Source organism: Antechinus flavipes, chromosome 3, assembly GCF_016432865.1.
Source record: "Antechinus flavipes isolate AdamAnt ecotype Samford, QLD, Australia chromosome 3, AdamAnt_v2, whole genome shotgun sequence".
In the NCBI taxonomy this organism is placed as follows: domain Eukaryota; kingdom Metazoa; phylum Chordata; class Mammalia; order Dasyuromorphia; family Dasyuridae; genus Antechinus; species Antechinus flavipes.
The window spans coordinates 497744172-497759672 of NC_067400.1; the positions used below are offsets into that span (position 1 = coordinate 497744172).

Below are 15501 nucleotides of genomic sequence, written 5' to 3' on the forward strand. Positions count from 1 at the left end.
AACGTGGGGCTAACAGACCCCTCAGTGGATTTCAGTGGAAAAGCTACGATCCTGATTCAAGTGGAAAAGCCTCTGATCCTGATCCAGTGGAAAAGACTCTTCAACCCAGAAATTAGAGTGAGTACAACAAAGAAATTTTGTTAAAAGAGTTAAAGTAGAATTTCAGCTAAGATGGGACAGATATTTAGAAAACAGCCTGTTTCTGTTCAAGGAAAATGTTTAGAGAGCATTGTCAAAATTATGAAAAGCCAAGGTTTAATTATAAGTTTACAGCAAATCACTGAATTTTTACAAACTGTAAAGGACATATGTCCTTGTTTCTCTCTTGATAAGGAATTAGATCTAAATGAATGGAAATTGGTTGGAGAGGAACTCAATAATTAATACATATAATGTAATACAATTGGCTATAAGAAGTTATTTAAGTGATAGAATGATGAAAAGGAAAGTACAGGAGGAAGAATTGCCAACTTTACTAGGTGAAAAGGAGGATGAATCAGATGAGAATGGAGTTAATTACAATTCTGAGTATGATACTTCACAGCAGGAGGAATTAAGTGATTCCACATCTCATGACCCTCCCCCCGCAATTAACCGTTCATGGGTGGAACAAGGGGGAAGGAGGGAGACAGAAACACAGTCAACTTCTCCTGTAAAGCAGAATTTGACAAGATTAGAAAAGGCATTAATTAAAGCAAAAAATGAAGGAGAAGATATATCTGATTTTATAAATGCATATCCTGTGATTGAAGAGCTCAACTCCTCAGGTCAAAAAGAGAGAAGATACACTCCTTTTAATTTGGGAAAAATTAAAGATTTGAAAAAGGGTTGCACTCTTTATGGGGCTACATCATCTTATGTGAAGATGTTACTAGATAATTTGTCTTATGAAATCCTAACCCCGAATGACTGGAAATCCATAGCGAAAACTTGTCTAGAACCGGGACAAAATTTATTGTGGCTTTCAGAGTTTCATGAATTATGTAGGATTCAAGCCCAACGCAATAGGCAAACAGGAGCTGGTGAAGGTCAGTATGCAGAAAGTTCAGAACAGATTTATTATCCCATAATAGTGTATGAGCAAATTTCTAAGGCTGCAATAAAAGCTTGGAATTCTCTCCCTGGACAGAAAGATGGAAGTAATGCTTTCACAAAAATAGAGCAAGGTCCCAATGAACCTTTTGCAGATTTTGTAGGACATTTACAAACAGCTGTAATAAGAACCATTGGAGACAATGCAGCAACAGAAATAATGACTAGACATTTGGCTAAGGAAAATGCCAATGAGATTTGCAAGAGAATTATACGGGGGCTAGACAAAAATGCTCCTTTAGAAGAAATCATTAGACGCTGTGCCACAGTGGGCACAAATGCTTATTATGCCCAAACTATGATGAACATGGAAAGACAAGGTCCTTCTTGGCAGAGGAATTCTAGAGAAACTCGTTGATGTTTTCATTGCGGAAAAGTTGGACATTTGAGAGCTCATTGTAGATATGGAGATAAAGTGAGAAGATGGGGTGAGAGAAAACCCAAAACCCCATGTCCAAAATGTAACCAAGGCTTTCACTGGGCCTCTAAATGTATATTGACCCAGAGGAATGAGAGGCAGGGCCCAGCTCTAAAGTATCAATCAAAGGACAGGTGGGGCATGATAGCAGCTGAGGTTACACCCAGAGAGACTTTAGAAATTCAGAACTCTGATGTCATCAACCAACAGAAAAGCAATCAGGATTACAGTTGGGAAGAATACAGGCCTTTTAAGACAACAAGACAATATCCAATGCAAACAACTCCAATGTAATTACCAGATGATGAGGAGAAATCCCAAACTTGGTAAATAGAAGGGAATTAGATTAACTGCTTGGGGAAGAGGATCTGCTTATATTTCCACAGATGAAGAAAGAATCAGATGGCTGACAATGAGACTGTCAAAAGGATTCTTAAAATCTTCAGAAATCATTGGGTTCCCTGAGATGAAAAATTGTTGATGAGACTTTTTGCAGTACTTCAGAGCTTACAGGAATTATTAGATTTCTGGCACATGAACTCATGGACAATGGATTGCTTATGGACTATTTCTAGGACTTATGGACATGTGTAAATTTTCAGGTTGATTTATGTTGTTACATTACTACTAGCCTGTGTTATATTGCTATGTGCTTATGTAAATTATGTATAATGCCTCCCATATTGATGGATTTATGTATACCATGTATATCTGTTACAAAGTTCTGGCCCATATTGATGGATTTATGTGTACCCCCTCAGAAACCCCCTATGTTTTAAAACAAAAGAAAGGGGGAGATGTTGGAATCCTTACTAACTGCTAACTAATTAGAGTTGATCTAATCTTACAAGAAGATGTTTTGGCCAGAACCTGAAACTAGGTACTAAGTAGAACTAATCAATACAAGGCTTGTGTTCACACCTTTACTCATTGGAGTTCAATGAGTTCATACCTCCCTTGAAGCTCTTTGGGCCAGAGAGCACTATGGGAGAAAACCCATAATCCCTCTCTCTGGAAGGAGCATAAATAGGCCAATGGGCCAGTTGAAGAAGTTCTTGAGAGAGTGAAGACGCTACAAGTCAAGATTTCAGCGGAATGACATGAAGAGTTGGAGCTGGCTGGAGGCTGAAGAAAGCAGAGGCAGAGGCTGAAGGACCAGACCTTTGGATTTAAAGACATTCGGAGAGAGCTCTTGGAACCAAGCAGAGAGATAGGCCTCTAAGCTAACCGGGCTATATTGGGATAATAAAAGATCTGAACTTTTATCACCTGGCTGCGTTTTGAGAAGAAAAAGCTCACCACATTTTGGCGCCCAACGTGGGGCCGATTCAGATCCATCTGAACTAGATCACAACAGTTTACTAATTGGTCTCCCTGAATACAACCTCTTCCCTCCCCAATCCATCTTCCACACATAGCTGCCAAATGGATACTGAAAGCTGATCATCTCATTTCCTTAGTCAAGAGTCAATGACTTTATAATGCCATTGTTTACTTCAAAATCTGCCTTCAACCTACATTTCTAGATTGATGACTTACCTATTTCTCACCATCATTCATTAAAATTTAGCTTACCCCTCATCCTACTTGATGTCTTCCACAAACAGCATTCCATCTCATTCTTCTATACCCCGACAGAAGCCATCCACCATGCTTATTTTCCCCCAACTCTACCTCTTAGAATCCCTACCTTTCTTCAACAGTCAGGTTGCTTCTCCTTTAAAAGAACTTTTTTGATTCTCACACTTTTCAATATCTTCTCCTGGCAAATTCCTGTTATCTAGATACAAATATATACTACACATATATAGAGATTCTGTATGATAACTATATATATGTGTGTGTGTGTGTGTGTGTGTGTGTGTGTGTGTTTGTGTGTATATGTATTCGTATATACAGATATGTGTGTGTGTAATCTGTATTCATCTGCAAACATGCTATATATTCTCTGTAGAATTTAAGCCCTTTAATGATAGAGAGTCTGACTTGGGTTTTTTAATTCTCTGGAACAAAGTATGGTTCCCAACACATAATAGGTGCTTAATTAATTCTCAAAATTTTGAGAGTTAGCAGGGACCTCCATAGCCATGGAGTCCAATCCATACACAAAAAGAATCTCTATTATTACATGGCTATAAATGGATGTTTAACTTCTGTTTGATGATGTCCAGGGAGAGAGAGAGCCCCCCTCTCCCAAAATAATCTGTTCTACTTTGGACAATTCTAACTATAAAGAAGTTATCCTGAAATAAAGTTTTTAAGCCTAAATTTCCTTCTTTGCCACACCTAGAAATTTCTCCTGGTTCTATCCCATGAAGTCAAATCAAACAAGTTTATTGCTAAATACTTGAAGGCAGCTATGAGGAATTTCTCCTATGACTTATGACTCTTTTCTAGGATAAAAATTCCCAGTTATTTAATAATTCTTCATATGATATGGCCTCAAGGCTTATCATCATTGTTACTGCTCTTTTTTTTTGATACTTTCTTGCTTATCAATGCCCTTCTTAATCCATGATGCCCAGAACTGAACACAATATTCCAGGTGAGGTTTGATAAGGAAAAAAGTACAATAAGCTTATCACTTATTTCTAGGATCACTGATCCTAGAAAACTATGTATCCAAATGAATCCCAAGATCACATTTTTTTTTTTCCCATGCCACATAATTTTGGTGATTCACATTGCAATTGTTATCTATTATGCCATTAGAATCTTTATCAGAACAAACACTGTCTACCCATGACTCCCCATTTCATACTTCTCTAGATGGTTTTTGTTCTCAAGTATAGTATTTTTATTTTGCTGAGGCAATTGGGGTTAAATGACTTGCCCGGGGTCACATAACTAGGAAGTATTAAGTGTCTGAGGTCAGATTTGAACTCAGGTTCTCCTGATGTCAGGGCCAGTGCTCTAAGCATGGTGCCATCTAGCTGCTCCTACAGTATTTATATCTATCTATCTATTTATCTGTCTATCTATCTATCTACCTTGATTATCATCTAATCAGATTCAGTCTAATGCTATGGCTTGTCAAGATGCCCTTGGATCAGAACTTTTCCACTGTGTCAGCCAGTGTGTATTATCTAAATATTTGATGACAATAACACCAATATCTTCACCTACTATTTGAGCTGGAATATCTTCTCAACCCATTTAATTGTATAATCATTTAACCCATATCTTTCCATCATTTTTATAAAAATAGCATAAAATACTTAATTAGAAATTAGATAAAGATAATATTACCAGGACTAGGATACAAAAAGATCAAAGAAAGAGAAAAATGATTCGTATATACAAAAAATTTTAGCAATTCTTTTCTGTGGTGGCAAAGATCATGAAACTATGGATATGCCCATCAATCAAGGAATGTCTGAACAAATTATGGTATATGAATAAAATTATATACTATTAAACTAAAAGAAACCATAAAGTGAATTTATTCAGAGGAACTCGAAAAGACTTGTATGAACTGATCCATGCTAGGAATTTTTATAGTAGTCAAAGACAGTATCATTGCAGAGGTTAATTCTCCAGATCTCTTGAATGTCTACTTATAAAAATTGAGGTAACATTTCAACTCTCCAAAATCTGCTTTCCCATAACTGAAGATGCATGAAACACTGTGTACAGATTCTTTTCCTCCTCCTCCTCTTCCTCCTACTTCTCCTTTTTCTTCATCATCATCATCCCACATTTACACTTCCTGAAGTTTTTAGCTTTCCTTCTATCCAAAAGGCAGTGACACTTCCTTCAGGAAGTCTTTTCTGATACTACTTTATTTAAAATTATACCACTGTACATTCTTTCTTCCTGATATAATATAAGCTCCTGAAAACCAAGGTGGTATCATTTGTAGTTTTATATTATTAATTTCTAACACATTTTCTACACATAATAGATACTTTAAAAATGTTTTTGAAATTGAATCTTTCCCTTCTTCCCTGTTTTAGAGTGCTTTGTCTGAATTTATTTGTCAGTTAGGTAGATCTGGAAGTACTCTTATTCTTGGAATAACAATCTCTTGTACATAGCAGACAATTAATAAATATTTGTTGAGTGAATTTGTTAATGGTATTGAATGAAAGACATTTTTCAAAGATGAAAGCCAGGTTAGCAAAATTCTCTAGCTCCTAATTACAGAAACCTTTTCATTTCATTCTGCATAAACTACTAAGATGCAATAATAATCTATCATCTTTAAATATAATTTTATATCTCAGCAGGCCTGAAAGAGGGGAAGAAAGGAAAAATTACACACACACACACACACACACACACACACACACACACAGCCATGCCTGCTAGAAAGAAGGCACTATTCATGTGTGGCAAAAGATCAATCCTCAAAAGACATCCCCTACTGTATGTGTACTCTACAATCCCCTTGTCGCACTTCTTTGTTTATGACTTACATTTGGTTCATGGAGAATGGGCCTGAAATACCACATGGCAAGCAGAGTATGTTTTTTCTGCAATACATCTTTTGGATTCCTTCCATTCCGCTATAAAATATTATTCCCCTGCAGTTTTTTTCAGAATCTGTCCTTCATATGAAAGTTAATAAAAATAATGCTTTAAAAAGATTCAAAGTCATTTTGGAGTTTGGTATCATCCATATATAATAGATTTCTTTTTGTCAATCAAGTGCATTCAGTTACAACAACAGTTTATTGTCAATGAAAGGAAAATCATCAAAACTATTCCCTTTGCCCTCTCTCCCCAAATCATTTGGTGACTCCATTCCCTCCAAAAAATACTGAAATTTAATTGTGGTTAGCTTTTGAAACCAACAATTTGAGTGTTCTATACTTAAAAGTAGGCCCCCAAAACCCCAAGAAGCCATAACACTAGAAGGGGTTAACCTTCCTTAATAATTGAGGTTGTCTCAAAGTGAAATAAGCTATCTGGGGAGGCAACTGGCTACCCATTATTGGAGATCTTCAAGCAAGGTCTAGATAACCACTAGTCAGATGTGTTATATTGGGTATTTTTCTACAAGTTACACATTAAGGCTATTGAGTTCCCTCATAAATCTGAGTTATGCCCACAAATGAAGAAATTGATCATGGTGGATGCCCGTCGCCTGGAGAATGGCTGAATAAATTATCATATATAAATGATATGGAATATTTATTGTTCTACAAGAAATGATCAGCAAGATGATTTCAGAGAAGCCTGGAAAAAACTTACATGAATTGATGCTAAATGAAGTGAGTAAAACAACAGAACATTATACATAGCAACAGTAAGATTATGATCTGATCAATTCTGATGGAGATGGGTCTTTGCAATAATGAGGGGATTCAAGCAAATTCCAATAGATTTGTGATGGAGAGAGCCATCTGCATCCAGAAAGAGGATTTTGTGGGGACATGTAATATTCTCTCTAAAATGTAATCTTCTCTTGTTAGGTTTTCTTGGGGTCTTTGGGAGCAGTCTTCGTTTCACTTCAGTAATCACCACAAGTGCAGCCAGGTGTTTAAGTCCAAAATCCTTTATTGTCTCTTTCCAAGTCCTGTCTTCTTTCCTGAAGCCCAGTTAGCTTTCTTAAGCTGGTCCTTCCTGGGGCTGAGCAGCTTTCTGGAGAGCCTTTCAGTCTGGCCTTAGTTCCGAGAGCTTGAGCTCCCACCTGCCTTCTTTGGCTTCTGAATCTTCCTGACTGAATCCTAGCTGAGGCTCCCAGCTTATATACCCCACACTGAGTATAAACCAATCATTATATCACCAAGAAACCATTATTTGTTGTAGGATTAAACCAATACTAAACTAGATTTAGCCATTGTCTCCTCAATTCCACTTAGTAACTTGTTTCAAGTTCTGGCCCATAACATTTCCTTGTAGGATTAAATCAATCATACTGAAGCACGCTAAATTAGATAACTATTGTCTCTATCAATTACACTGACTTAGTATCTTGTAAGAATCCTTTGTTTCAAGTTCAGAGTTCTGGCCCATAACAGGGACAGAATATGGATCACAGCATATTATTTTCTCCTTTTTTGATTGTTTGCATTTTGTTTGCTTATTCATTTTTTTTCTTTTTGATCTGATTTTTCTTGTGTGGCATGAAAATTTTAGGAAAATATATTGAAAAATTGTATATGCTTAATATATATTCAATTACTTGCTATCTGAGGAATACGTGGGGGAAGGGAGGAAGAAAAAATTTGTAACAAGGTTTTGCAAGGGTGAATGTTGAAAACTATCTTTGCACATATTATGAAAATTAAAAGCTATTATTAAAAAAAGAAAGAAATTGATCATGGACTTCATTCTTTCTTGAAGAGTCTATAGGAACTCCCAGACTACTGCCCAACACTGTCAGAATATCGCTAAACCTGAACTCTTGCTGAAAGAAATTTCCAGGAAAAGTATTAGAGGACATTTAATAGAATCATAGCTCTAAAGATGGATGAGACTTGACAAGCAATCTAGTTAAATTCCATCATTTTACATATTAAAAAAAAAAAACTGAAGTCAATTTGTTAAGAGATTTGTCCAAGATTATACAAGAAGTAGAAATTAAAGGTAAGATTTTAAGGCCTTTGACTTGTCAACAATCTTTCTACTGTCCTACTCTAATTTACTATTTTAGATGCATCTCTAATGCCAGTGACTGTTGAGGAATTCTAGCCATGAAAGAAAGATTCTGATGGATTCAAATTATCACCAAATGTAACTTCTCACCAAATTCCCAATAGAAACTGTCCAAGGTAAACTCATAGATTCCCATTCGACTCCTAACTAAAAAAGTGAAAGTTGGTGGTTCACAATTACTCTAAACAGTTCTCAACTTATTGCGCGTCATGTGTCCCTTTGGCAGTCTGGAGAAGTTTATGACTCCTTCTCAGATTGTTTTATTTCCATAAAAATATAATATCACCTAAGAAAATTATATTTAAATATTTATCAAAATATTTAAAAAATAAGTTTATAGACTCCACATTATTCTGTTCTAAAGGGAAACCAACTTCTGGAAATAACCAACAGAAGCAAGACCAGGAAAAGTGGATCAAGAATAGGGCATCATGAGTAAGCTTCTATGGCTTTATCTATTTTGGTTAAAAAAAAAAAAAAAAAAAAAAAGAATTACAGTACAGGATACTGGAACCACTGTATTGTATTCAAGAGGCAGTTTAAATGGAGTTCAAATGTGAACCACCTAGAAGAAAATGATATAGAAGATGACTAAATTTTCTAAACAATATGCAAAAATCTAGAGAATTATGGAGGATATGATTCAAAAATCAAGAATCTTCAGAATGGTACAGGAGAGCCACTAAGCACTATTCATGACACATTAATGACCCCAAATTGCATTTCAGAACAATAGGCTTAATTTTTATGAACATAAAAGGAAAAAATAAAAGTAGAACTGCATGCAGAACTATTCAGTGAAACTAAAGCATGGTAGACATATATCTGATTCACTTCTGGAAGGATCATTTCCCTATTATGAGGTAGTAGTCTACATGGAGCCCACATAAATATTAAAATCTACCTGTAACTTCCTTTCAACAAGTTGATCAATTGTTATGAAGTCAAGGTTATTTCCCAATTAAGTATGTAATGACCACAATGTCTGCAATTCCTAGAAGATGTGATTTTAATGCCCTTTTTTTCTTTTTTCTTTAATAACTTTTTATTGATAGAACTCATACCAGGGTAATTTTTTACAACATTATCCCTTGCATTCACTTCTGTTCCGATTTTTCCCCTCCCCCAGATGAATGCCCTTTTTTTTTATTAGAAAGCATGTACAACTAAATATGATGCATCAAAATGTCAATTTTGCTAATAAGTTGTCAGACATTTTTTAAGATTACATTTTACCAAATTCTCTTTTAAAATTTTCTTAAGGTTTTGTCTTTGAATCCCTATCATAAAGCTATTATCAGTTGATATGGCTTATTTTAGAAACAAATGACTGTTTAAAAACAAATGCAACAATTATGGTAATGGATCTTGTCCTTCTCCCCCACAAGAAAAATTCAAGTCCTTTCCTTTTATTGCAAAGGTAGGGGACAATGGAAGTAGAATAATGCATATGATATCAGAAATGGTCAATGTATTAAACTGTTTTTCCCCCTACTTTGTTTTTAAATCTTTGCTACTACATAATAAATGGAAGGAGACTAAGTTTGGAAATAAAATTTACATAAAACAATAAAAATAAAATTTAAATGAACTTAACAGGTAATGAAACTATAAGGACACCATTAGACATACTAGAAATACAACAGTTGGTCCTCAGTTACAAAAATATAAAAATGCCAAATGGTTCTAAATTTGGTATTTGAGTCACTCACACCTGTACTTTTTGAAGGCAAGACAAAATGAAAAGCACATCAGCTTAAGAGGTCATATCCAATTTTAGCATTCTTAGCTGAAAGTTTTACCTATTCAGACTTGGTAATCAGAAAAATAAAATAAAACCATTGTTAGATTCTTGGCCACAATGCTGAATGCTATGTTTAATTACTGTTAAAACCATCTTTCTCATTTCAAGGATTAAAAAAAGGAAAATCTGGAATCTTTTTAACCCTAGAAAAGTACTTGAAACCAAAGCAATTTAGTAATATTGAAGAACAAACACTAAAAATAATAAGTGTCAATGATAGGAGTACTACATAATCTTTTCAGTCTTCCAAAATTGTAGTACCACAATATTTATTCTTGGAGATGCAAAACTCTAATCCCTTTCTTCAAAGTACCATGTTTGCCATTAAAAAAAATTAAAAAAAAGTAATGCTGATTTAATTTTAGGACAGATCAAAAGAAAGAAAAGGGGGTCAGAAGAATCTGCTATCAGTAACTGATCCAGGGCAGGAGAGGAAGATCAAGTAGTCCATGCTGACAATTTTACATGCTATTACCACGTCTTCCATTAGGCTAATCTGGAAGTTGCTAATACTTAATTCAGTCACAATGTTTTTGGTCCTTCTTTTGCAAAGATGATCAAGTACAATTTATAGATATACTGTAGGATAGCCAAAACAGCATTGGATTGGGAATCTAGAGAGCCAGGCTCTAGTTTCTGCTGATAGCTCATGATCATGTGACTACAGACAGGTCACAATCTCCCTGAACCTCAATTTCTGCAGCTAAAATAATTAAAACTCTATCACTTACCTTCCAAGATTGTTAATAGGAAAGAACTTTTAAATTGTGTTAAGAGAAGTTGGGGTTTTATTAAGGAACCTGTCCTTATCAGATATAATACCGTTCTACTTAGGGGTTGCAGATAAATATGTTATTTCCTTATTGTAGGGAACTTTAAATGAGGTATCTTTCTCTAACAATGCACTTAGAGAATTACTAAATTGGAGAGTTGACATACTGACTTATCTAATATCATGCTGCTAAAATGTGTCAAAAGCAGAACTTGAAGGCAGATCTCCCAAGTCCAAGACCAACTTTTGAACTTTTACATTCCATTGCTTCTCGTTTTTCTTTATATCTTCTCTTATTTAATAACTAGGTAACTATGTCACTTCAACCTCCTTTCACCATTCTTCTCATGATGAATGAAGGAAGAATGGGATTGAGTAAATTTCATATCTTTCAGTGGAATGAGTGCTCTATATGTTATTGGCTTCAAACTTATAAGCAGGAGCCATGATGAATTTTACGCTCTTTAAGGGAACTCATAAATCATTTGTATTCAGTATGCTACATTTCCCAAAATAACAAGTAACACTCTGTTAAGTATCATTGTTATTGGTCATAGACTTGGATTGTATTCTTCATCAAATATATTATATTATTATTGCAAACCTATAATTTTTAATTATGAGTGTTCAGTGGTCCAAGGGCCTGATTTAACAACGAGCATCTTTACACTCCTTTATAATTTGTAAATAATTTTGTATATGTTAACTCATTTCATTTTTATCAACCTGAAAAACTATACAGTGTCTAGTATGGAAATATGGTAAGTTCCTTTGAAATAGAAATATCATTTATTAAGTGACCACTTCAATGTACAGGTTGACACTCATATTTAGTGAAATGGTGGGATAGTTTCACCAATTCTGATGCCTCCATAAGGAGGACAAAAGTAATTACAGTGGAATTGCCCTTTAACATTCTTCCTAAAATTCATAAAACTTGTCATTTAATATGAGTCATCATTTTGAATTCTTTTAAAAATTATTCCTTTTTTTTGAAATTGTCCAAAATATATGTTCCATTCAGGATTATTAATTACACAGTAGGTAAATTTATTTTGTTTTCTTTTTCTTGACATCTTACAATCCTCTTCCCATCTATTTGGGTCACAGGATGGGTCTGGCGTTTGTAAAGTTTCAAACTTTCTAGGCTGATCAAAATTTGAACCAATATCAACTATTTCAGTTATTGTTAAAAAGTGTTAGTTTTAAATAGCAGGAAATGAAGGGCGAGTTTCAAAATTCTGAAAAAACAAAGTACTCCCAAATCTACATCCATCAAATATCCTAACAATTGAAACAAAGATTGAGTAATTTTTCTTCCAACAGATCATATTTAACATGGAGAATAGTCTGTCAAGATTTTATTTTACATACTCTTGATTTTGTGAACAATTCTTAAATACTTTCCACTTTCCCCTCCCCATGGCTTCTTCTAATTAATACTTAGAGATACAGATTTATTACCTAGTTACAGCTGAAAAACTTTAAAATGAAACATAACCATCATTAAATAGTCACAAGAAAACTTTTATTACAATATAAAAATTGTAAAGTTTCTCCTTGGAGGGAGAATTTGAAAATGAAATCTATGAAATCTTAAAGGCCCAGTTTGGCAAAGCTGCACATGACAATAATCTTTGCCTCACTATTTCAAAGTTCCTACCTGATTGTCCTATACTTTAAAAAAGGGATAGAAGTAGTTTAAAGTGCTTCTCCCACATAAGCTTCTCATAGGAAAATGTTATATTGAAATAATCATTTCACATATAACACCTTTGGATAGATTGACTACCTTTACAAAAACAAACAAAGGATCAAAAATAAAGCAAAACTTCTCTTTGTTTCTGATGAACATAGTATGCCCTAAAACCCAAAATCTCATCATCATCAAAAAGTTCTGTAAAATTTTCTTTTTGCACAAAAGTCCAAAGGTCTCTTAGTAAATCTCAAGTTAAATATTTTTTAGAAGGTTCTTACAAGTTATAGGATCTATTGATAATATCAAATAGGTAGTATCTAGCTAAACAATCTAGTTTTAAAAGTTTCTTAGCAACAAACAGTAAAGCTATGAAGAAGAGGTTGTGTCCAAAGAGCTACAATGTTTGCTTTACCAAGGTAACGTTTCAGGACGAGAGGAGGGGTAGGGGGAGAAATGCAGGACCAGAAACAGAGTAAGTTAATACAGGTAGCTATCAGATATTGCTGTTAGTTGTCGAGAATGTATGCTTTAGAAGTGAACTAAAAAATAACTACCTAACAGGCGTTCTTAAAAATGCATAAAATCAGCTACTGACTTCGGAGAATCTTTGCCCTGGGATGGGAAACAGTAAAGGTGAAACTCTATCCCTGACTGGAACCTGACTTGGGACAGCTGTTTCTTGGACTAACCTCTGCTCTTGGCAATAGAGTTTGTAATACCTCTGGGAAAGAATATGAAGCTGAGCTTAACAGTGCACATCAGGATTAGCAGAAACTGCCGGTATGCTAATTCCCTTCCCAGCAATGCAGATCCCATTTCAGAACCTCCCTGAACTTGAACGAGAAAGTCACTTGCAGTGAATGGACTCTGCAGGGTTTTCTATTGCCATCGCTTCCTCACCATAGACTTTGTCCCTTCTTCTGTTAAAATTGGGAATAGAGTTTATTTATAGTTGTTTAACTCTAGTTAAAAATGGGTTAGAGTATCGATGATGACAAAGCACTGCTTTAACAGAAGGGATCCAAAACCTCATAGCAGCAATTTCTTCACTCATTATAATCACCAGCACTCACTCCTAGTCTTTCACCAGCACTTTCTAATCTAAAAAGTTAAGGAGTGAGACAAAGAAACGACGCAGTCCACAACTTTCAGCATCCTGGTAACTGGTACGGCAGAGTAACTGGCCATTTAAATAGTGATCCATTAGAATTTCCCTCACTCACAGGAGTCCCGGCTCTGCTAGGATGAAATTACATTGAATGAGGGGAGGGAACAAAATCCCACTCCAGCGCACCCTTACTCCTCCTTTCCCCCTCCTTCCTCCTCCCGCAAACTTTTCGGCGCTTAAAGCTAGTTTGAAGCAACTAGAAATAAAGTTTGAGTTTTACTTACCATCTCTCCTGAGGTTAGAAGAGCGCAAAGCTTTAATAGATCCACTTTGAGGAATTGCCAAGCCATCCCGATAGCTGCAAAAGTTTGCGCACATTATAGTGTACAAGAGGACTAGACGGTACATCGGGATCAGCGTCCCCGGGTCCACGTTGCTCCAAGAAAAACCTGGGCTTTCCCACCAGAGAATTCTGCACCTCACTGCTGCCTGCCCTAGAGTCGCGCCACTAGAGATAATCAGCGGCCGCCACTGCCGGTCCTAATCGCCGAGTTCTCCCCAAACTTCCTGCATGCTGAAGTTTGTGAGCCCTGTGTGTGGGTGCAGCGCTTTGACTGGACAAATAGCAGGTTGATTTCCTCCCCACAGCCCCTCCGGTGGCCAGCAAGGGCAGCTGCAGAGGTAGGATCCAGATGTATCTGTGCGGGTCCTGGTCCAGACTAGTGCGCTCCTAACAGAACCCGCGTAGCCACTGCTGCAGAGAGCCTCTACCTCCAAGCTGCGCAAACAACATACTCTGGGAAGCTGGAGGCTGGAGTGCAAAAGCTTCCTCCAGGCGACTGAGAGCTGCCCTGGCTACTGAGCATGCTCAGTGTCGAATTGGGAATAAGGTCTTTCCCTCTTGGGGCATGAACTGGGACATTGAGTGTCCAAGAGGAGAGTTTGAGAAGTAAAGAACAGAGATTGACATTTTACTTGTAAGAGCAAAGAGGTCTGGGAGGAGCAGAACTTGGGCTCTCTGTCCTAATTGTATCCCATTTGTATCTTCTCCTGGCAGCCCACAGCGCCCAACCCTCTCTAGATTTATCATCTCCAAAATTGTTCAACTTGAATAATTTCTTTTCTTCTCTTGGAAGATGGGGTGAGCAGAAAGGACTTATTAGAGGAGAAGATGGGGGTGACTCCAGGTTGTGACACCAGATTGATTATGTTCCTTCCTTCTTTCGTTCATTCTTCAAAACTTTGTGAAGAACCTACTATATGCAAGGCACTGAAGTACTAAGGAACTACTCAGAGACCTGGAACAAAATATATTAGTAAGACAATAGTGCAATACCCTAGAAAGAACAATGCTCTGAGATTCAGGAGAGTTTCCAGTCTTTTTTCTGACATTTGTCAATTGAAAAGATATCTTAATCCTTCCAGGGTTCTTAGAATATGTTTCCTTTTCTGGATAATGAAATTAATACCCACCCAATTTATTTCACTAACTTGTTCTGAAGATCAAATGAAAGTACTCCCTAGAATGTGTTTAAAACCTGAAAAGCAGGAACCACAAGCAAACTATTACACTGTGTTCAACAAGCCAGTGGAAGAAAGGGATAAAGTAATCAAAGCTAAGTCCCAGAGCCATGTTTTTTGGTGGGAATAATTCTAGGACAGATCATCTCAAGTTTACATTTGGGAATTTTAAAAAACATATTTTGATAATTTTGTTATCATATATCTAAATTGTCTTATTTGATGAATTTCAAAACATTAACTTTGAGAAAGTGTCCATAGGTTTCATCAAAAAGGACTGTGACAGATGAAAAGATTCTCTTCTAGGACATATGATTTGGGGACAACATTAAAATTCCACATATTTTAATTTAAATCGAAATTTGAAACAGCTTAGCATTTGGAAGACCAAATCAACTGTAGCAGTAAAGACAACTCTAGCTTTGATACCTTGTTGAATTTTATAAGTAAACCATACCCCTTTTTAGAACTTCTAGCATGCTAA

At 35.9% G+C, this 15501-nt stretch overlaps 1 protein-coding gene across 2 annotated transcripts in view; it reads right to left on the minus strand.

Annotated features, from left to right (window-relative positions):
• The window catches only part of PDGFD (platelet derived growth factor D), a 309965-nt gene extending 295646 nt beyond the window's left edge, over nucleotides 1–14319 (minus strand). For both annotated transcript variants that reach the window (XM_051986892.1, XM_051986891.1), the window contains exon 1: nucleotides 13781–14319. In XM_051986892.1, coding sequence (XP_051842852.1) covers nucleotides 13781–13904 — 124 coding nt within the window. In that variant the 5' untranslated portion in view covers nucleotides 13905–14319. The remainder of the gene's footprint in view (nucleotides 1–13780) is intronic.
• Between the last annotated feature and the right edge of the window lie 1182 nt (nucleotides 14320–15501).